The following is a 22592-nucleotide window of genomic DNA, read 5'->3' as shown; positions in this document are numbered from 1 at the left end:
TTTTATTATTCAGCAGATAAAATTTTAATTATTCTGCAAATAAACCTCCATACATATTTTTATTTTGCAGATAAACATCTATACATATTTTTATTATTCTTCTTCAAACGTGATTTTTAATATTATTTTTAATTTTTTTTATTATTCTGCAGATAAACATCTATACATATTTTTATTATTCAAAATTTTATTATTCTGCTTCAAACGTGGTTTTTAAAATTAAATTTTTATTATTCTGCAGATAAACTATTAATTATTCTACAGATAAACATCCATTAAATTTTTATTATTCTGCCGATAAACTTTTAATTATTCTGCAAATAAACCTCCATACATATTTTTATTATTTAAAATTTTATTATTCTTCTTCACACGTGGTTTTTAAAATTAAATTTTTATTATTCTGCAGATAAACATCCATACATATTTTTATTATTATGCTTCAAACGTGTTATTTTAAATTTTTATTATTCTGCAGATAAATATCCATACATATTTTTATTATTCTGCTTCAAACGTGTTTCTTTTTAAAAAAATTATTATTCTGCATATAAATATCCATACATATTTTTATTATTCCGCTTCATTCAAAAGTACCATCTAAATTATTTATTATTCTGCAGATAAACATCCATACATATTTTTATTATTCATTTTTTGTTATCCTGCTTGAAAATATCATTTAATTATTTATTATTATGCAGATAACCACCATATATATATATATATATATTATTATGCTTCAAAATACAATCTAAAAATTTTCATTTTTATGCTTCATTCAAAAGTACCATCTAAATTTTTTTTAGACTGGTCACCACGGGGGAGCTTCTCCCCACCTATATTTTCATTGAAAGATAGAAGAAGTACACAGCTTTAGATTACATTGTGCGAAAGGGGAAGGAAAGAATTGGGAGTAGCTATATTTATGGCGCCATATTTTTCACCAAAAAATAGCCGGCATGTATTTACATTATAAGTCCCTAAATTACATATGTAATTTTAGTGTATTTACAATGTAAGTCCTAGAATTACATATGTAAGTTCTAAAATTACATATGTAAATACTAAAATTATATACTAATTATATATGTAAGTGGTGTGTAAGTGTGGTGTAACTTGTATAAGAGAAGGTATGAGTGCAATGTTCAACGCTAATCAACAAACAAGATTAGGGCTTGCCGCAATGCCGCCGTGTGTGAAAACATCCAACGACCAGAAAATACTCGCGGAGCAATCATACGGCCAGCGACACCGACTAAAATCAGCCCAAAAAACTGGTGACATATTTTTAGCAATTCCGAAAGAATTTGTTTCCAGGATTCTACAACGATCCTGTCAGCACAAATAAGTCTCTTTGCCCACAAAGTTGCATATACACCTAGAAGCTAGTCTATGCAGAGAGGGGGATTCTCCACGGAAGATAACATTGTGACGGATTCCATAATTACCATCTAAATTCAAATTTATTATTCTGCTTCAAAATACCATCTAAAAATTTCCATTATTTTGCTTCATTCAAAAGTACCATCTAAATTATTTATTATTCTGCAAATAAGCATCCATACATATTTTTATTTTGTTACCCTGCTTCAAAATATCATTTAAATTATTCATTATTCTGCAGATAACATCCATACACAGGGGTGGATCCAACGAGCCCCCCTACACCCACAAGACCCATGGATACCTCCGGAGCACCCCTTTCAATTTTTTCACTATGAATAATAAACTAAAGGTCCCTAAATGGTTGGAGGTTGAAGAACCTGTGTAATTGAGTCCCCCAATTTTTTGTTTCTGGATCCGCCCCTGTCCATACATGTATCTATATTTTATTATTTTGCTTCAAAATATCATCTTGCAAACAGATAACATCCATATACTCTACACTGAGCATTATTCCGTCCTCAAGCAGCTAATTTATTGCTGCTGTTTATCAGTCTGCAGTTTCTGAATCTAAGCATTCCCTGCCCAACTAAACTACCCGTAGATGATATGCACTGTATATGTTTTTATGATTGTGTATCGTATATAAAAAGCAAGAGCAAGCAGCATAAGCCAAGTGCGCAATTAATTAAGCTGATGATACACATTAATTAATTAATTTAAGGCTATGCGTATATATACGTGTGATTCATCCATCCATTGAATTAATTAATAGAGCTGCATGCAGTAATCGCTCGCGTCTTGCAGCGCAGCACAGGTCGTGTCGAAGCTCTCCATCTCTGCGATATTAATCTCCATGCCACCGTGGCCTGGAGCTTGCTCAGACTCGAACGAGGTTGGAGCTTGGAGCACTGAAAGATCTAGCAGCTGCTGCTGGTGCTGTTCATCGTCATCTAAGGAAAAGTACTGCTCATCACAATGTTGGTGATGCGGCAGCTGGATGGTGAAGAGCCGATCGTGATCGCTCATGATAGTTGGTGCAGGTGAGCTGATGAGTGACTCCACCAGGTGATGAGCAGGTGGCGAAGAAGTGGCTAGAGGTTGTCCATTGCTGTTGTTCCCCTTACGGAACACCCTGCACAGCACCCAGTCATCCCCCTCCTGCTGCTGCATATTCTGAATCTGCATGCAGAGATCAGTGTACATACATTCAGATTAATTAGCTACATATATAATGCATATATATATATATGTATATATATATATAATATAATTAGGAGTAATTACATTTGGGTTTGGATGATGATGATGATGATGGAGGAGGCGGAACTCGTGCATGACCCAGGCGGTCTTGCGGCCGTTGGGGGCGCGACCGGAGTAGAAAACCAACGTCTTCCTGGCGCCGGCCACCGTCGGATGAAGGATGGGCTTGTCTTTCCCGGTGGCCTTCCAGTACCCTTGCTTGCTCGCTCTGTTCCTGCGCCACCCCGTCGCGTACTTCCTCTCCCTCCAGCTGAAGAAATACCACTCATCCGAACCAACCTTCGCCACCTCTACACATATAGGAGTATATATGCCAATTTCACAAAGTTTATCAATTAATTAATTAATTAGTCTACTACTGTACGTAGTAGATTAACTGGTAAGTATTATATTACCTGGTAGGTCCCATGGCTCGCAGGCATGGAGGTCAACCTCGACGAGCATGGAGGTGGCCGCCGTCTGCTGCTGCTGCTGCTTGTTCCGAAGGTAGTAGCCGACTAGCTCCTCGTCGCTGGGATGGAACCTAAAACCCGGAGGCAGCCTCGACTCGATCGCCCTCACCTCACCACCCATCATCATACTATCATCACTGATCAATCCATCCATGGATTAATTCTTCGATCAACAAGCTACCAATACTATTTGGATGAATAAGTAATATATAAGCTCAAGAATTAATCGAACACTACATGCAGCTCTGCCCTCGGATATGGTCGTATATATATACACATACCAAGATAGACCTAGCTATAGGTAAGCTACGTACGTACGCATGCATATCCATCATGCGTGCCTAACTTCATACCTCCTCCGTTTCTAAATATTCAACGCCGTTGACTTTTTTAAATATGTTTAACCGTTCATCTTATTTAAAAATTTTAAGTAATTATTAATTCTTTTTATATTATTTGATTCATTGTTAAATATACTTATATGTATATTTCATATAATTTTTACATATTTCATAAAAGTTTTTAAATAAGATAAACGGTCAAACATATGCTAAAAAGTTAACGGTGTCAAATATTTAGAAATGAAGGGAGTATATACTTTGTCGGTATCTTATTCTCAGCTGGCTGGTTTTTTATATATATTGGAAAATTAAGATTCTTATTGATCTTGGAAGCTTGTAGATAGCAATCGATGCATGATGAGCTAATTAATCAAAGATGTACTGTACTACATGTCGTTGGCTGTTCTAGTCTGAATCATCTCTACAGTCATACGATGCAAGCTGCTCGATCGGTACGTACGTAATAGTTAGCTATAGCATAATTGCATTGAATGTGTGCTATTATCAATCACTTCGTGCGTGAGCGTGTATATTTGCAACATTAAGGGCGCTTAAGGCTGTTCAACGACACAAAACTGACTATACTGCACATTAATTTCTTCCCGTCGTGATCTCACTGGTGGATAAAACATCTTTGCTCGGTTAGCCAAAATCCACGATAGTCCCGGTTGCAATAAAAACCGGGATTAAAGATTATCTTTAGTCCCGGTTCAAAAGTTTAGAGCTGCTTTTTAATCTTTATTTTTAGTTCCGGTTGGTAACACCAACCGGGAAAAAAGATGCCTACTATATTTAGTCCCGGTTGGTGCACTAAAGATATATTTTTAGTCCCGGTTGGTAATACCAACCGGAACAAAAGATCATGGCGGAGAGTATGAGGCATCTACCATCTGCGAGATCGAGGAGGAGGAGATGGGCAGCCTTATCTCTTCACCTCTTCCTCCACTGACCGTATCTCTTCATCCCATCTCTTCGTCAAGGACTGCAGGGTGAAAACCAGTGTGTTGATCTGATCGAATGCCCAAACTGATCGAACTAGAGGAAATGTATATACGGGGAATGACATGATATCTATCTGATGATGTATTCCCTGTTAATTTTGTGTGCTTACATGTGCTTATAATTCGTTATATATTCAGGCAAGCGAAATTAAGGGAGGGGTTCGCTAGCCTTGGCTTCAAACGAATGCGCGCGCGATAGATATCTTTGCTTCTCCCGTTGCTGCTATAGCTACGCCCTCCGTCCCAAAATAAGTGTAGTTTTGCACTATTTATGTTCAACGTTTGACCGTTCGTCTTATTTGAAATTTTTTTATGATTAGTATTTTTATTGGTATTAGATGATAAAGCATGAATATTACTTTATGTGTGACTAAATATTTTTAAATTTTTCACAAAATTTTCAAATAAGACGGACGGTCAAATGTTGAGCATGGATATTCACAGCTGCACTTATTTTGGGACGGAGGTAGTACTACTCACTGAATTGTATTGATTAGTATTTTTTTTCAGGTTGTTACGTGTGGGAGAATGTGTTGCAATGCGACACGACGGAGGCTGTCACAAGCTATTAGTACTAGTAAGGATGAATTTTCTTCCCTTTCCTTATCATTTCTCGTCATTAGATGATGATGTACTGTCCTGTTTCGCCAGTTTCATATCATATCTTTATCATACTTAAATGAAGGCGCGTTCTTTTATTTGGCTGACTTCATTCATGATATGTACAACAGCAGTGCAACTTAATTACTTTTAGTCAGTGTAATGTGTAAACACACTGAACGTACACACACTAGTCCCAAATAAGTACTCCTGAATGTGACAAAGTTCAGATTGGCAGTCTATTGTCAGTTCATTACTACTATCATTTCCAGTTCATCTTCATAGAAAAAAGTGCTAGCTCCTAGCTAGATTGTTGTTGTACAGGGACCATATCTTATCTTACCTAGTGAAAGGTGAAACCCTTCTTGCAAAAGTAATATGCCACGTCATCAACTAAATATAGACCGCTCGATTTTCTCCCCGGATGTTACAGGGGTCGTTGGATTCTCTGAATATCTTGATCATGGCCCTTCAAGAAACTTCCGTTTATCTTCAGTCCTCCCACATCCATAAAAAAAAAAAAACGCCTCCTTTTAAAATTTCAATCATGAAAACAATGCCTCGATCATCAGCATCTAGATCTTTAATTAATCAATCCTAAATATATTTTACTCATCATTCGTAAATCATCCCTGATTCTTTCTTATTAATCATTATCAACTTAGTGATTTCATCTGCATAATCATCAACTTCGTTGATCAAGACATTACTGATAGATCATAGATCTCATCTGATGATGTATTTCCATAACAAAGCCATCAACTAACTATAACTGTTGGCATCAGATTGACACCACTTTATTTACGTTAATTTTACCTGGCGCATAATATCTTCATGCACAAAACAAAAACAATAGAACGGTTAAAGTGGTGCGAATGCGCCACTTATACGCTAGTATATATGTATCGAATTAAGGAACAATTAGAGACGGTACTGCAGGTTACTGTTTGCTTCAGAAAACAGCAGAGTACAAATCTATGAGTAGTACTCCGTACTTGTGTAGCTGATCATGCACGAATGATGAGCTAGCTATGTGTTAACACAATTGTACAACTAACTAGCAAACTTGTCGGCAGCTGCAGGTGGTGATGCTTGAGCATGTGTTTCCATGGTTTTTGCTTCTGCCACGGTGCTACTATAACTGACAAAGTTCTCAACTGTATGCTTACTACGACCGTTGCTGAGACTAGAGGGCTTGAAAGCAACACCAGCAGCCCTCAATCTGTCTGACATGCACACTCAGACAAGCTTATGAATCATGCATATTTGCCATGTTCAGGTGGCGTTGTTTCTCCCCACATATACTAATACTAGCTAGCTGCAAAAACCACGTATACACGCAGTTAATTCTGACAATATAATGTTGTAAATCGAAAGGACTGTCTAATTCTCGGTTAATTACTTGAAAACAATAAAAAAAATCAGTTAATTTTTTTTCGAGGAACCGACGGTGGGAGTTTCTCCTGCCGAAATTTATAGAAGAAGAGAACTGGCCTAGTTAATAAGGGAAACCGGATTCGAAAATCGAATAAGCACGTTTAATTAAACGGGAAACTAGCAAAAATCTATAAAGAAAGGAAAAGAAAGCAACTATTGAGACCTCATAAAAGTTGTCGTTGCCGAGCTTACCAAAGGTAAGCAGCTTCAACAACATAATGAACGAGGTCTCCAGAACCACCAAACATCCTCTAGCAGAGCAGAAACCTTCTGAGCGAAGCCTTCAACAAGATAACAACATCAAGGGTGCTATCAACGCCCGTTCCGAAAGGAACCCGGTTTTCACCTAAAGGGAGAGAGAGAGAGAGCCAGTATGGCGATATCTCCAAGGAGAAAACGGAGCCCACAGACGTGCATATCAGTTAATTTTTGGATGGTCAGAAATATCCTGAGAGATTTGAGCATGAACAGTAAATCTTATCATCTCTCTTTTTTTTTCCTCCCCCCACGCATGCAGCGCACAACCTAGTGCTAACCTTCGAAACCCTAAAGTACTCTAACCTCATCAAATCAACACCGCGCCGTCGGTAGAGAAGATGACGATCTACCTCGCTGTCATTGCCGCCACCGCTACGGAGTGGCCATCGTACGTGTTTCCTTCCCTCCTCCTTCCAATTCCAGTGCTAGCTAGGTTAAGGGATCGAATTCCAGTCTCATTCACCTGCAAACTAGCAAATCTCAAATTAAAAATATGCTAGCAACTGAGGTGGAAGTACGTGTGTTGAGTCCCTGTCAGAGGATGACTTTGAGTTTAGAATACATTGGCGGTGTGGAGCAAGGTAGCTCAACAGTTTGCATCACATATACTGCCATGCAATGCAATGCATATACATGAGGAAAGCATCCATGAAAGAGGAACCAAGCAAGCTAGCTAGCTACCTAGCTACTAGTAGTACAATAATTAGTTACTCTCCATGATTGGATCATCGCCATATATATATATCCCATAGCTAGATTGACCGTGACTCCATGAGATCGAAGAGGAAGATCTCTGGCTATCTAGCTGTAGTAGACAGTACAAGGGTGTGTTTAGTTGACATCAAAATTGAAAGTTTGGTTGAAATTGGAACGATGTGATGGAAAAGTTGGAAGTTTATGTGTGTAGGAAAGTTTTGATATGATGGAAAGATTGAAAGTTTGGATCTAAATAAGGGCTAAAGGTAGTAGTGCATTATCTGAGAAGCAAAATTGCCCCCTGAACACACAAGCTTCTGCTAGTTATAAATTCATCATTTTAATTAGTTACGTGCTTATATATGCAAGTATATGATCTATCAGTCCTACACTCCTGCTGGTCTGATAACAGCTAGCTAATGTATATATATAGGTGCATATCTCATCATGTATGGACAAACAGTGATGGACTGGTGTCTCTATTAATTCATGAATGCTGTATATACTCCCTAGCTATACATATAGGACAAAAGCATCAGTATCTAGGTAGCACAGGATGCCAAGATATATGTGATGGTGGCCGGCCTAGCTAGCTAGCTGATGTATGTATATAGGATTGCTGTACATATATGATCTCCTGCATGGCTTGCATTGCATGAGAATTTATATATACTAAGCTCTGAAACTGCAATCAGTTGGAGCTGTTTTTAATTAATTAGTTTGACGAACTGAGCTAGCTGCAGGTCAGCGGAGTCGTTGATGAGCTACTCCCTCCGTCCCACAATATAACAGATTTTAAGTTTTTGCTTGCAACATTTGACCACTCGTTTTATTCAATTTTTTTTTGCAAATATAAAAAACAAAAAGTTGTGCTTAAAATACTGTAGATAATAAAGTAAGTCACAAATAAAATAAATAATAATTTCAAAAAAATTTAAATAAGACGAGTGGTCAAACGTTGCAAGCAAAAACTTAAAATCCCTTATATTATGGGACGGTGGGAGTATTTGATTTGGATACAGGACTTCAGGAGCCCTATTAATTGGAGACTTGGAGTAGAGTACGTAGCTCGGTAGCTGCTGATCGAGCTGAGTACGACGTAGAAGTATAAGGTCAATTTTAGTGGAGAGTTTTATTTTGTCTGTGGTTTTCACGAGTACCATATAATCTAAAAATTAATGTTTGAATTGATGAATGAAACAAATACTTCCTCCGTCCTATAAAAAATCAAACTAATATTGGATATGACGCATCCTATTACAACGAATCTGGTTATACATCTGTCTAAATTCGTTGTACTAGAATATGTCTCATACAGTTCTGAATTGATTTATTTTAGGACAGGGGGAGTATCTCTAGTGCACAGTTTCATTAATTTATCACTTGTAGCATTTAATTCTTGAATGGTGTTGTGAAACTATTTAGTCACAGTAGGGTTTTATTTCCGTTTTCAAGACTATGATCAATGAAATTTCATTTTATTATTTAATTCCAAAGCATAGGTAAGTGTGTAAATTATCAAGTACTCCGTATCATCTAGATAAAACTCATTCCTTCTCTCTTCATAAATTTATTGGCCATGTCATCAATTTGCCTAAGAGTAGGTCTCATGGTCTCAATCAGTTTAGCCAACCTAGCTAGAGTAAGGTTGTCCATCATGCATGGTAGGAGTAGTATAGATGGAGTAGTGGCATTGATGGATTAATGCCAATGGATACATGATCGAGATCGATGGAGGCGGCGGCGCCGGCGAGACAAGAGTGGACTACTATTCACTCGTCGTCTCCTCGCGCGCCAATTAAGCACATTAAGCATATAAATTGCAATATAATAACAATGCGGAAAAAGGCCTGCTGCAAAATGCATGCAAATGCTCCATTCCTCCATGATCCAAACCAATTGCACACACATGCATGCGTGCTCCGTTTTCATTACACTAGCTTAGAATTAACCACCCGATCAATACATTACTATAATCAAAACGTTGTTTTATTTTTTTCGTTTGGTAGTCGAATCCTTTTGTCAGTGCATGTTCATGATCAATCGTTGTGGCACTCTCTGGTCTGATGATGTCGAACGCATGCAACAAGACGAGAAAGGATCTTGCTGACCACCAATGATGCGTGTCCCCCAGTGGAACACCAGAAAGGTGTGTGTAACAGCAACGAAGGGCTATTTGGTTCTGAATAGGAGGGCCTCTTTGGATCTATTTGGAATGGTAAATAGTAAAAGTTTTGGTGGTAAAAGATTTAACATTACAAAAGTATTAGTTGGTGTTTAGATACATCTTAAAGTTTTACCATTTTAGCACTAGAGAGAGAGAGAGGTAGTGTGGTTCCGGAGCACTTTTTGGCAAAATTTGCTACCATAGACTAGCAAATGCCAAATGCCAAATTGTCAACTTTTACTAGTAGTGTTTAGATCTAAAATGGTAAAAGTTTTACCATTTTGGAGGATCTAAACAAGGCCTGAAAGGCAGTCATTGGAAGATATTTACTCTCAACAAATAGAGGCCAAGACGGTGATCTATTTAGCGTTCCTGAATATACATATCAAACACACAAGATTTGAAATATATCCAGCTGAATGACAAAAATGCCCAAACGAAGGGCACAGCGTTCACACAAGGAATGAAATGAGCAGCCCAGCCCATACATATGCCAATTCAATGTAAAGCCATAGCAGGGTCATTGTACCATCTCAAGGTCCTTGAAGTACTCATGCTCAAGAGCCTGTCTAGCTGTGATCCTTTTGTTTGGCTCGTACCGAAGCATTTTCTGACAGGGAAACGAGACAACGATGATATACTCTTCTTTTTTGGGGGGGTATATTATGACATGCTAATGAACAAAGGTGAGTGGTGTTCGACTTACAGAGAGAAGGTCCAAACCAGCAGGGTCAAGAGTAGGGACAATAGTTGCCAGAGCCTGGGATGAAGATTTCAGTCAAGGAATATCAGTGGCACAGTATATGGATGCAGTTCACCCGCCTAATAAAATCTTTATGCTGTTTTGTCATACCTGTGCCTGCCACTTGGGGAAAGCAGACTTGTAGTCAGGTAATGAGCTAACTCCCGGCCAACTTTGTTCATTTGGAGTTCCTAGTACCCTTCAAAAGTAACCAGAACACACCACATAAATCAGAGAGTTGGCAAAAACACAATTAACAGAACAAAAAAAGGTAATCTCAGTACGATAATAGAACCTGAATATCTTAAATAATTCATCAATCTCAGAATCACCAGGGAACAGTGGTTTCTGGTTCACCATTTCTGCAAAGATACAACCAACTGACCACATATCAACTGGTGTAGAATACTGCCTTGATCCAAGAAGGATCTCTGGAGCTCTATACCACAAGGTTACAACCTGAAAAATACTTCCCATAGACATCCATTGTGAGTTAATGTGCTAGTGTATAGAAAAGGTAAATGAAAAATGAACTTTATGACGAAAAAATAATGTACTTTATGAAGAAAACAAAATGTTGAACACAAATCTATAGTACCTCATGAGTAAACGTGCGGACAGGAATTCCAAATGCCCTGGCTAAACCAAAGTCTGCAAGCTTCAGTGTATTAGTACGCCGATCTATCAATAAATTCTGAGGTTTCAAATCTCGATGAAGAACTCTATGAGAATGACAGTAAGCAACGCCGCGGAGTATCTGATAGAGATATGACTGGCGAAAGAAGAAAACAGTCACATTCCAAGATGCAACCACAATAAACTAATACACTTTCTGGTCAAGCATGAATGCAACAGGAATGTAGACACACATATTTTTCGCATGAACAGGAACGTAGACACAATAATGAAGAAAAGCATGAAAAACTTCCAATCATGCCAATCTTTACTTTGTTTCACTGTATAAGGCAGACACTTCGATCAAGTAAGGTTGCATCAACTTCATACTACTAAGCTACACTATTCAAAGGATAAAAGCATGTTGCCACATTTCATATTTAAGAAAATTTCATCATGACTTCCAATACCTTATGAACAAAGATTCAAAGTATATGCGATGCTAATGAGGACAAGAAAATACAGGATGAGTTGAGACCACTTTGACCCAAGGTCCCAGACTTGACTGTCAGAATTGATAGTTCTGACCCAAAAGAAATAGTGGAAGGAAATAGGATAGTGCCAGTTCTTTGTGCAGTAAATTCTGAATAGTTACCCAAAAACAAGCATGGCAGCAATGATTCCTATATGGGGAACATGCAGTACTGAGCTGGTAGTGGTGGTGCCACGCTGCCAGACACTTTTGGCCATGGAGAAGCCCCACGAACAGTGAAGATATATTTTATTTACGGTCTACAGGATTTACTGTGGAGCAAAAAATGCTTTACAATGCATCTCTTTATTTAGGGGTGATAATTCATGATGGCCAGCTATGCCCTCAGAAGAGCACAGAAGTATTATAAAACAATTTGCTTATGAACTGGTCCTATCATGTTACTGATAGGCGAATGAGAATACGAAAAGCCCAACCTTACCCAAACAATGTCAGTCCATTGCATCTCTAAAGTTTTTTAAATGCACGTAGCCACATATATGTCCAAAGAGCACATGCACATTTTTCCTAAAAAATCATGGCAGTCACAGAGCAGCAGTCCAAACATGAAGAGTGCATGAAGTAACATACAAATGGGTCCTATTTCCCAAATTGTGCATTCTGGTTTATGCTAAGTATCGTTCTAGTGGAATGACAAACCGGGCACCTTCCTCCTATGATATGGAACACCGCGACAGAACTAGTCAACAGTCCATACACCAAATATGGAGAGCATAAGATGTACTGCGGGTTCCACATACATCTTTGCACCAAAATCTTGAATAACATCGGTGCTGAATTCTTTCAGATGAAATGAGAAGATACAAGACTAACATTTTGGTCTATGCAGCCAAGAGTAATTCTTTAGTAAGGTTACTTATACCACCTTCACATTGTTTCCAAGTTATAAACAAACCATTGATCAATAATGCTCAAGCCAATGCTTTGAGTTCAACCATATGCAGAAAAGAATAGAAGTGAGTCATGACAAGATACTTTTGCATTTAGGGCCGCTCACCTTAATTAAAGTGGGGTTTTTTGCAAACTCTGGACAAGAGTCCATGAACTTCTTCAGGTCCAGATCCAGATACTCAAAGACAAGACCTATGCGCTTCTCACTGTGGATAACATCGTGTAACCTGCACGCAGTGATAGAGTTTATCAGCAAAGCAACAATGCAAATCATCTCGCTGCCAAAGTGACAGCATTATTACTACACTGCACAAAACTATGAGTAATGGTCCTAAAATCAGTCCTAGCTAGTGTTGTAGCTCAATGCATTGCCTGCACATCAATCAATGAATCAATCAGTCCGTGATGACTACTCCTAATAAGTGAATCCAAAGTCCTAACAAGAGCAGCAGAGGGTTGGTTAATAGAGAGGACCTGACGATGTTGCGGTGATGCATCTCCTTGAGGAGCGAGATCTCGCGGATGGCGGTGGAGGGGACACCCTCATCCTCCTGCTCAAGCCGGATCTTCTTGAGCGCGATCGTCTCGTTGGTGACCTTGTCCCGCGCCTTGTACACCACCCCGTACGTGCCCTCCCCAATCTTCTCCTCCTTCTCGTACTGCAAAGGTTTGCAGGATCAAAACCCCGAGTCCCCCAAGAAGAGGAATCGAATCAGATCGCTGGAAGCGCTTACCTGCTCCATCAGGCCGTTTGCCGCCCAATGCGACGGCGGCGGCGCGAGTAGGTAGGGGAGGCGGAGAAATGGGAGGAGGGGATTAATCGGAGGAGAGGTGGGGAAAAGCGGCAGCGGTGGGCAAAGCTGCTGCTGCTGCCGCCATTGCTCGCTCCTCCTCTCCTTCTCCCAACTCGCCTTGCCTGCTTTCCCCTAACTGCGTGCGTGACTCTCTTTGACTGCGCCTCTCCTTTGCTGCTGCCAAGGTGCCAACGCTATCCCCTTCTCTGATGCCAAGTTGCAAACCAATCACTATTTCCAATAACGAAGGGATATTTTGGGAATTTTTTTTACTCCGGACTAATTTTACATTACGATCTTAGGATTGTTCTTTTTTTTTTTTGGAAACGGAGAGAGATTGCCAGTTCTTTATGCAGTTACCCATAAACAAGCATGGCAGCAGTGATTCCTATATGGGGAACATGCAGCACTGAGCTGGTGGTGGTGGTGCCACGCGATCAGACTTTTTGGCCGCAGAGAAGCCCCACTAACATGAAAATTCGTCAATGACCTTTGTTATGGGAAAACTATTAAAATATAGGGTCCCTGTCCCAGCTAACATCGGCAGTATCGGCCTCCATCAATCCAAGCACATAACCTTTGATAAATGGTGGACAGAATGGTCAAAGCACTTATTTTCTATGTATTAGAGTGCTACCTCATCAGAGTACAGATTGGATCGGCGACGATTGCGAACGCGTAGGAGAACTCGGGGCCGGACATCGATGGCCGGGGCGCCATGGGGGTGGGCTTGATGGCCGAGCGCGACCTCGCCACCGGGATCCAAGGCCCAAGGCCACCGCTATTGCTTCCCCTGACAATCTCGACTCCTCCTACCGGTCAACCTCACTGTCGGCATCCTCTCGGCCTCATCATGTTGCCATCTCTACTGCACCTTCGACTCGGGATCGTCGCTGCCTCCATCGGGCGGTCGACGACCTGCTCGCCGACGCTTCTCTGCTTCCTCCCGACGCGGCGTGGATAGGACCATGGGCGGCGCGGCGAGGTCGCGCTCGGTTGGGCGTCGAGCGGCGGAGGGAGAGAAAAGAAGAGGAGAGAGGAAGAGAGGGGAGGGGAAGAAGAGGCTGACATGTGGGACCCACGTGGGCCCCTGCTAAGTCAGCTGCCACATCGGATAAAACCGGAGTCAAAATTGCCGAGGCACCTAGTTTGTACTGGTTTTGTAAGTTGCGGGGCTCGTTGTATCCGGTTTTACGATTTAAGGACGATTTTGTAATTCGATGATAAGTTGAGGGATCTTCAGTGCACTTTTTCCTTTTTGTTCAGTCCATTGACCAAACCGTCCTCCCAACCCAGCGCAGCCCAGCCCAGCCCAGCGGTCTACTAGTACTTTATGTAATTCCGTTCCGAGCAGATGGATCGTTCGGGGCGGGGGCGAGACGATGGAGGCGACCGGGACCAAGCGCATGCGCACCGCCGCCGCCGCCGCCGCCGCCGCCATGGTAAACCTAAACCCCCTACCCCCTACTGGCTACTGCTCTCTCCCTCCACCTTCTCCTGGGTGATTATTTCTGACTGCTAGATGGCGAGGTTGCCATGGCATTCATCCGCGCTTGCGTTTTTTCCTTGTATTTTTTTTTTGGGGAAAAGTTTTGGGTGTTTGTTGTGGGGATTGGATTCAGTCGTCAGCTGCGTTCGTTGCTTTGATCGAACCAAGGCCACGCGATTCCGTTCCGATCGACTTGTTCCATTTCATCTACTGTCTCAATCAGTTCAGTTGTTAAGGCGCATTTGATTTTTGATTTTGGGGGAGTCGGTCGAAAATTTGATGGTTGAATCTAATCTGAGTTTTGGGATGGATGGATGGATGCGTGTAGAGCAACGGAGGAGAAGGAGAAAGAGAGGGAGAGGAGGAGATGGCGAGCCAGGGGAGCGCGGGAGGGGGAGCGGCGGCTTCCTCCGGGGTCGCCGTCACCATCACCACCGCGCCCATGACGGAGACGGAGGACGACATGGCCGTCGCCGAGGAGGAGGAGGTGGCGGCGGCGTCGGCGGAGACGGAGGAGCACGTGCAGCGCATCCTCCTCGCCATCGACGCCTTCACTCGCCAGGTCCACCACCTCTCTCCATTCATTAATTTCGCCATTTGTCATTCATCGATCGATTATGCTGGACTGGAATGCAATGCAGCAGGTGTCGGAGATGCTGGAGGCGGGGCGTGCGCTGTTCAAGAACCTCGCCGCCGACTTCGAGGACCGCCTCTGCTCGTAAGACCACCATCCATCACAAATAATAATAATTGAATTGGCTTGCTTGATGACAAACAGCATAATCAATCTGGTTTGTTTGTGAATTAATTTGGCGCGTGCAGGATCCACAAGGAGAGGGTGGAGAGGTGGGAGGAGGAGATCCGGGAGCTGCGCGCCCGCGACGCCGCCAACGAGCAGGCACGCTCCCTCCTCCACAACGCCCAGCTCCACCTCCTCGCCACCGTCCGCCACGACCACACCTGACCTGCTTGCTCCCTCCAGCTCCACCCAAGTCAATAGCAGCAGCAGTCTCATCTCAGTTAGTAGTGTAGTAACCAATTGCACATTCCATCGTTTACAGCAAGCAGCAGCAGCTGCACCACTTGTGAGTTGGTCAGCGACTGAAATTTACTACTACTAGCACTATGAATGTATGTATGAACCAATATGCATCACCATTCTAAAACAGACAGACAGATGCTAATTCACTCGACCAGCATATGTGTATGCATCAAAACCGGTTTCACAAACCCTATCTACATCAATATTAGATGGTGCTATGTATGCTAGCACAAACTTGACCTGAAACTGTCTCTGCTCTGTAGAGCTCTCTCTAGGACTAGACGCATGGCACATCGTGCAGCGGGTGGCCCTTGGTGTTCCTCTCCATCACCCTCCTGGCGAGGGACACCTGCTTCCCCACCGCGAACACGAACGCCTTGCCGTTGCCCGACGCGCCGCGGGCCGTCCTGCCGACGCGCCGCACGTACTCACTCGGGTCGCGCGGGTAGTCGAACAGCACCACGTGGTTCACGTTCGCAAAGTCGATGCCTCGCGACGCCCTGCATGCCACCCACCAAATCCAATCAGATCATCGCTTGAAAACAGAATCGATTTCATGCGCTTCACTTCAGGTGATCGATGCCTTACCTATCTGTGCACACCAGGAACATCGAGTCAGCCGTCTGCTTGTTCAGGAACTCTTTGATGTTGGCGATTCTCTGTTGTTGATCCAATGCAGCATGGAAGGGGAGCACTTTGATCTGCGAAGCCTTCCTGTCCACCCGCCTCAGCGCATTCTCAACCTTTCTGCATGTCTCAATCTAACACCACCACAAAAAAAAAAAATCCATCTGTCAGATACACTGCAAACTCTTTTTGGTTGCAGATCGTATGCTGGAATACTGGAGAGGAACTACCTTGTTGCAGAAAATAATTGTTTTACGGACAGGAGATTCCTCGATTATCTTTACAAGTGCTGATTTCTTGTTTGAGAACGCCGTCTCCGGATTCTTTTCCTCATTGTCATCTCCACTGCAGTCCACGAGAATCTGCAGTTCAACCTCTCAAATGTAAATATGTACCCTCCAAAAGGTATCTCCTGGGAACATTTTTCTCAAAAATGAAGAAAGCAAGAAATGGCCAACCTCTTCAAGACGAGAGCTTGTTCGGTGGACGCCTGGTCCCATGATTAGTTCACAGTCCGGAAATGTTTCAACAACCTTGTTGTAGATGTCGAGAGGAAGAGTGGCAGTGACAAAGAGATATTGCGTGGTCAGTGGTGCAACAGTAATCAATTGATGAAGCACTTGTTCAAAACTTTCTTCACCATATAAAATATCCACTTCATCCAGCACAACACTGTTCATAAGTATGTTCACTCATTAGTTTGATGTGTTCTCAGATGGAAGTTCAAGCTGCAAAATGAGAGAAAATGAACAACAATGGCATACCATCTGAGGTTATTTAATTGCACAAAGCCTTCTTGAAGCAGATACAAGAAACGACCAGGTGTTGCAATAAGTACATCAAGCTCTTGATCAAGACTTTCTAACTGTGTCTTCTGTCGAAATCCACCAGTTGCAACCATAGACCTAAAAGGTACCCCCGATTTCGATATTGACCGGCAGTTTTTAAGGACCTGAGAGATTAAAAATGTTCCAATGAGCACTCCAGCTTTTCCTAATTTGGCATAAAAACAATCACTGAACATTGGCAGGATCACATTCAAGGTGTAAAATACCTGAGAAGCAAGCTCAGCTGTAGGCGTCAGTACTACCACTCGTGGGTTCCTAGGAGAAGACCTATGGAGCCCCTCAACTTCTTCCTTCCTCAGGTTTTGTACTACTGGGCAAAGATATGCCAATGTCTTGCCAGATCCACTTTGATCACCAATAATGCAGCTTTTCCCCTCCAAGACAGGTCGATATGCCATTGCCTGAAATAATGCAACAGGCTAGTTAAGGAAAAGATTTTTAGGCATGGTAAGGAAAGCTCATTGTTATAGTGCAAGGATTAAGTGCAGACATACACAGTCACTTATGACAACAATTCAAGATGTTCTTCTTCACAACAAAAGAGAGTAAAAGCTTGAGATGTCTGCCCCAAGTAGAGAATTTTGTTTTGAAAAGTTATTTACCTGAATATGCGATGGACGAGGGAAGCCAAAACTTCTCAGTGCACCTAGAATTTCATCACTACAGCCAATTTCCTTAAAAGATCTTCGACTGAAAAACCCACTATCTAAAGGGCCCTTTTGCCTTTGATTCTGTCGTCCAAATGTAACATCAGAAATGTTACCCCATCTTTTGGAGCCAGAAGTAGCCTCTGATCCTGGAAAATCCAAGTCATCAGCACCTCTATACTGCCTCAAGACAGAATTCAGAGAATGCGCACCACGGGTTTTGTCGTCTCTAGATCTACTGTTTTGCCTTGTGTTTCTTGCCCTATCTCTTTCAAAATAAGCGCCATCTTCGTCAGACTCATCAGAAGGAGATTCACTGAACCGGCTGGTGCTTATGCGACCAGAATCCTCTCTCTTAAGGTGAGCTGATCTCCTTGCTAAAACTTTAACTTTCTGTGCCTTGAGTCTGCCAAAATTTCCAATACTTGTACTTCTCCCATTTTCTGTGGTGTAAAAAAAATGGCCTCATTTTTGGGAAAGTGAAGCAGTTCTTACTAAAGCAAACTGAGAGAGATAACACATCCATCACACAATACAGGAAAATCTAGTGAATTTCATGTCTGATGACATGGCATATTGGCATGAAGGAATGCGTGTTCCGTTGCTAAAAGGCGTTAAAATTAATCTCATACCCAACCTGTTACGGCCAAATGTTGGCATAATGCACCGGGAACATATTTACTTTGAAGATAAAAAATCATTGTCATTGCACAACTGTATAGTAAGTGGTATTGAATAATGGAACCTTTTGGGCGGTCGGGGACGCGCGTGGTCGTGGAGAGCACCGCGGGGGAGGGCATGCTGACGTCGTCGGTGCCGCCCCACACGATGACGCTGCGGCCGGTGGCCCGGTCGACGAGGCGGTAGGCGCCGGGGGTGTCCATGGGCACCCTCTCGTAGCCGCGACCCTCCTCTCCTCCTCCTCCTTCCGCCGTGGCCGCCGCCGCCGCCCAGCTCCGGCGGGCGCCGCCGCAGGAGAGGGAGAGGGAGCCCCGGAGGGACGCGGGGTGACGGAGGAGGAGGGGGAGGATGCCGGCCTGAGCACCCGCCACCTCCATCTCTCGCAGCGCCGCCGTCTCCTTCCTCCCTATCCGATACTCGATAGAGCGGAGCGGAGAGCCGGAGATATTGTCAAGTGCGGTGTTTGGGCTTGTCTGCTTTATGGGCCTGTACGGGCTGGCCTCGACCAGGTCACCACTCTGGTTTAAGGAATAGTCTACTTTCTCTCCCTTCTTGATTCCGATTGGGTCGTTTCGCTCAACCGCAAAACCAGTTATAACGTTTCCCACATTTTTAAAGCCGGTGCACGGTTTTAGATGTGGTCTGTGCTGATGTGGCATATCGATTGTGGTTGACTCGTTGAATATAGATAACTATATATATATATCACATGAGTTATCCCCCGTGGGGATGGGGAGTCAAGTACAAATAGTTTTGCAAACAGACCTCTTGAAGATAGCCAAATTAGCATAAGCTCTTGAAATTTACTAGGAAGAACTTCTAAGAAACTAGATAAAGCAATCAAGTCCTTTCTTCTCAATCAGGTAACAAGCTGGATGCAACGGTGACACATAAACAAAGAGTAACTACATACGAAAGTAACAGGAAGCGTATCTAAAAGGGGCCTCCATTTGAAGGTTACGGCTTCTATGAAAAACAATAAAAACGTAGCTTCTTACATTAATCCACCATCGATGATGGAGGCTTGCATTCCTGTAGTTGCCTTATTGGAGATGAACAGGATAGTCGGTGCAACTTTGTATGAAGCAAACCTGCCTTAGTTACAGTTGGGGGCGTCCATGGTAAATCTGGAGACCATTCTATGGATGGATTTGGCCAAAATTGATAGAAAGCCACCGGGATAACAGAAATGTGACGCAGGCGAACTCTTGCACTACAAAAAAAATAAAACATCAAAAGAAAAGAGAAAACAAAGGAAAAACCCCTACTACAAAAAGAACCTGACTACTTGTACCCCTTCTCCTGTCGCCGACGGCCGGAGCCGCCGAAATCGACGGAGGAAAGGGCCGAACGAAGAGGAAGGAGTCACCTTTGTTTCACCTGAAGAGGAGTCACCGCTGTTCTCCTCTATTGAGCAGCTACTTTTGGAGCTCTATTAGACTTCAATCAAACCCAGTGAGCCCAGTGGCCCTGTGTACGTACTGTGTGTACTCGTGCGACAACGCCATGAGCCCATGACTTTGCAAGTAGTGTACAACGATTTGCCTTGCCTACTGACTTGCATTGTTAATGCTGTTGTATACAAAGATTTAATAGTGTTTAACAGTTTGAGAAATATGAAAATAATTAAAAAAAAAGGAGCTAAGTAATAAGTTAGTCAAGAGTACTGTCATGCAATGCTATTGCATGCATGCGACGAAGAAAACATGTATATATACCCACGTTGAGGCGGAGCTAGAATGAAATGGAGGGTGATACCACTTGCTTAATTTACTGTACTTAAGATCAAATTTAAGTTGATGCGGGTGCCTAAATTTATACTAAGTGGGTGCATACATGGTGAAAATAGATAAGGTATATCTAAAACATTTTCTTGACTGGCTTCCTAGGCACCCCCTAGTATACTCTAGCTCTGCCCCTGCCCACGCATATATAATGTGAAATTGTTAATTTGGCACCGTACGTGTCCGTACGCCCATGGCACGTACGTCGTCGTCATAAAACTCCACAAGTATACAGAGACGCAGCGAGAGAGATTACTAGTACTCCCTTCGTTTCACAATATAAGTCATTCTATCATTTTTCACATTTATATTGATGTTAATGAATCTAGAATATGAATATGGAAAATGATAGAATTATTTACACTATGAAACGGAGGAAGTAGTTCCCAAGAGCAGGAACTAAATTGAACGCAGATTTATCAGAGTTGAATTAACCAAACCCGGTGAGCCGTACGTACGTATCGATCCTTACTGTCCAGTATATATAGTACGTGGTCCTGTACGTATACGTATACTCGATCGTGCCACGACTTTAAGTACGTCGTGTCATTTTTGCAAGTATACGGAGTACTGTACAACGATTTGCCTTGCCTACCAACTTGCACATGCATGTACTGTACTGTTTTTTACCGCGCACATTGCGCCGGTTGCACAGCTGCTATACGTACGATTATTTTGCGTACGATATATACTTGTACGAGACGTAACGTGTGCCAGCCAAATCCCATGGCATTTTCTGGCCGTTTCTAACGAACCAACACATACTAACATTCACCGCCGTATGCAACGTATTTTCGCATTATATATAGAGCTGGCCGACAAATCAGTTGATAAATGATGGATTTAATTCGACCATGACAATTTCGTTGCCACAATTAATTACCTGCTGTAACCGAGTTTGACTAGGAACGCATGCAGATGAGGAAATAGTGGCGATCGAGCTAGCCCGTCATGCCCCACCAATGCCGCCCATCGCGCGCGGCGGTCCCATCGGCGGCCGGCCGCACCACACAACCCTGGTGTCATCTGTGTGCCCGTCGTTGGTGTCACCGGCGCCCTCGTGGCTCTCTGCCGCCGCTAGGCTCGCCATCCATGGCCTACTACATCCTTAATTCCGTCACTTATTGATGCACGCACACGTCAAACCCCAACGCGTGGTCACCACCTTAGCATGCATGTGCACCGTGCCGATGAGCTATATACTTAAAGTTAAATGGCACAATGAATGTATCATGCATGTGCCATGTTTTCAAAAACAACCGGCGGTAATATTAGTCTCCATTCCCTAGGAAATATGTATCTAACAACTCATATTATTCGATCTGCTCCTGACGTTTGTTATATTTTAGAAAAAAAATAAATAATTGGGATGTGGTGTGCACTCGTATAGATGGGGAGAAGCAAGTAACTTTGCTTAATCTGATCCATTGAAATCAATCAATGGCTTAGATCACCTGAAATCCACTCCCCCCCTCTCTCTCCCTCTCTCTAAACTCATGCATTTTATTGAATATAGATAACTAGATACATATCGCACGAGTTATCCCCCGTGGGGACCGTAAGAAACTGTAAGTATAAACAGTTTTGCAAACAGACCCCTTGAAGATAACAAAATTAACATAAGCTCTTGAAACTAGGACGAAGAACTTCTAATAAACTAGAAAAAGCAATCAAGTCCTTTCTTCTCCACCAGGTGATAAGCTAGATGCAACGGTGACGCATAAAACAAAGAGTAACTACAGATAAAAGTAACAGGAAGCATATCCAAAAGGGGCCTCCGTTTGGAGGTTGCGGCTTCTATGAAAAACAATAACAACGTAGCTTCTCGCTGAAGAATCACCACCGATGATGGATGATGCATCGCTGTGATTGCCTTATTGGAGATAAACAGGATAGTCGGCGCAACTTTATATAAAACATACCTGCCTTACTTATAGTTGGAGGTGTCCATGGTAAATCTGAAGACCATTCCATGGATGGATTTAGCCGGAATCCATAGCAAGCCACTGGGATAACAGAAATGTGTCGCATGTGAACTTTTGCACTACACAAAAACATCAAAAGAAAAGAGAAGACAAAGGGAAAACCCCTACTACAGAAAGAACACGACTACTTGGACCCTCTTCCCCAAATCGCTGATGACCGGAGCCGTCGAAATGGATGGAGGAATTAAAGGGGCTGAACGAGGAGGAAGGAGGAGTCACCGTGCGTTGTTACCACTCCACTGCTCCCCTCTATTGAGCAGCTACTTTTGGAGCTCTATTAGACTACAATATCA

The 22592-nt window shown here is 42.5% G+C and overlaps 3 protein-coding genes, 1 long non-coding RNA gene and 1 pseudogene across 4 annotated transcripts; 1 reads left to right on the top strand and 4 right to left on the bottom strand.

Annotated features, from left to right (window-relative positions):
• Window positions 1-1571: 1571 nt before the first annotated feature.
• LOC127768222 (NAC transcription factor 32-like) lies at window positions 1572-3320 on the bottom strand. Its single transcript, XM_052293756.1, has 3 exons — window positions 3045-3320; window positions 2674-2939; window positions 1572-2568 (listed from the first exon to the last, which is right to left on the bottom strand). Exons 1-3 carry the CDS (start codon window positions 3253-3255, stop codon window positions 2155-2157), a joined length of 891 nt encoding a protein of 296 aa, XP_052149716.1. The 5' UTR covers window positions 3256-3320; the 3' UTR covers window positions 1572-2154.
• A 6606-nt stretch (window positions 3321-9926) lies between these two features.
• On the bottom strand, window positions 9927-14203 carry LOC127765946 (cyclin-dependent kinase A-1-like; annotated as a pseudogene).
• Window positions 14204-14490: 287 nt separating this feature from the next.
• LOC127765947 (uncharacterized) lies at window positions 14491-15656 on the top strand. Its single transcript, XM_052290925.1, has 4 exons — window positions 14491-14638; window positions 15014-15247; window positions 15330-15403; window positions 15508-15656. Exons 1-4 carry the CDS (start codon window positions 14579-14581, stop codon window positions 15647-15649), a joined length of 510 nt encoding a protein of 169 aa, XP_052146885.1. The 5' UTR covers window positions 14491-14578; the 3' UTR covers window positions 15650-15656.
• A 26-nt stretch (window positions 15657-15682) lies between these two features.
• Window positions 15683-19204, bottom strand: LOC127765945 (DEAD-box ATP-dependent RNA helicase 50). Its single transcript, XM_052290924.1, has 8 exons — window positions 18595-19204; window positions 17805-18292; window positions 17409-17603; window positions 17119-17306; window positions 16813-17026; window positions 16585-16716; window positions 16316-16488; window positions 15683-16227 (listed from the first exon to the last, which is right to left on the bottom strand). Exons 1-8 carry the CDS (start codon window positions 19187-19189, stop codon window positions 16005-16007), a joined length of 2208 nt encoding a protein of 735 aa, XP_052146884.1. The 5' UTR covers window positions 19190-19204; the 3' UTR covers window positions 15683-16004.
• Window positions 19205-19230: 26 nt separating this feature from the next.
• On the bottom strand, window positions 19231-22546 carry LOC127765949 (uncharacterized). The gene is made up of 3 exons (XR_008016181.1): window positions 22237-22546; window positions 19900-20102; window positions 19231-19743 (listed from the first exon to the last, which is right to left on the bottom strand). It is a non-coding gene; the product is annotated as an uncharacterized LOC127765949 (long non-coding RNA).
• Window positions 22547-22592: the final 46 nt, after the last annotated feature.

This window comes from Oryza glaberrima, chromosome 3, assembly GCF_000147395.1.
Source record: "Oryza glaberrima chromosome 3, OglaRS2, whole genome shotgun sequence".
Classification (NCBI taxonomy): domain Eukaryota; kingdom Viridiplantae; phylum Streptophyta; class Magnoliopsida; order Poales; family Poaceae; genus Oryza; species Oryza glaberrima.
The sequence above is the reverse complement of the archived record's forward strand: the minus strand, read 5'-3'. Positions and strand labels throughout refer to the sequence as shown.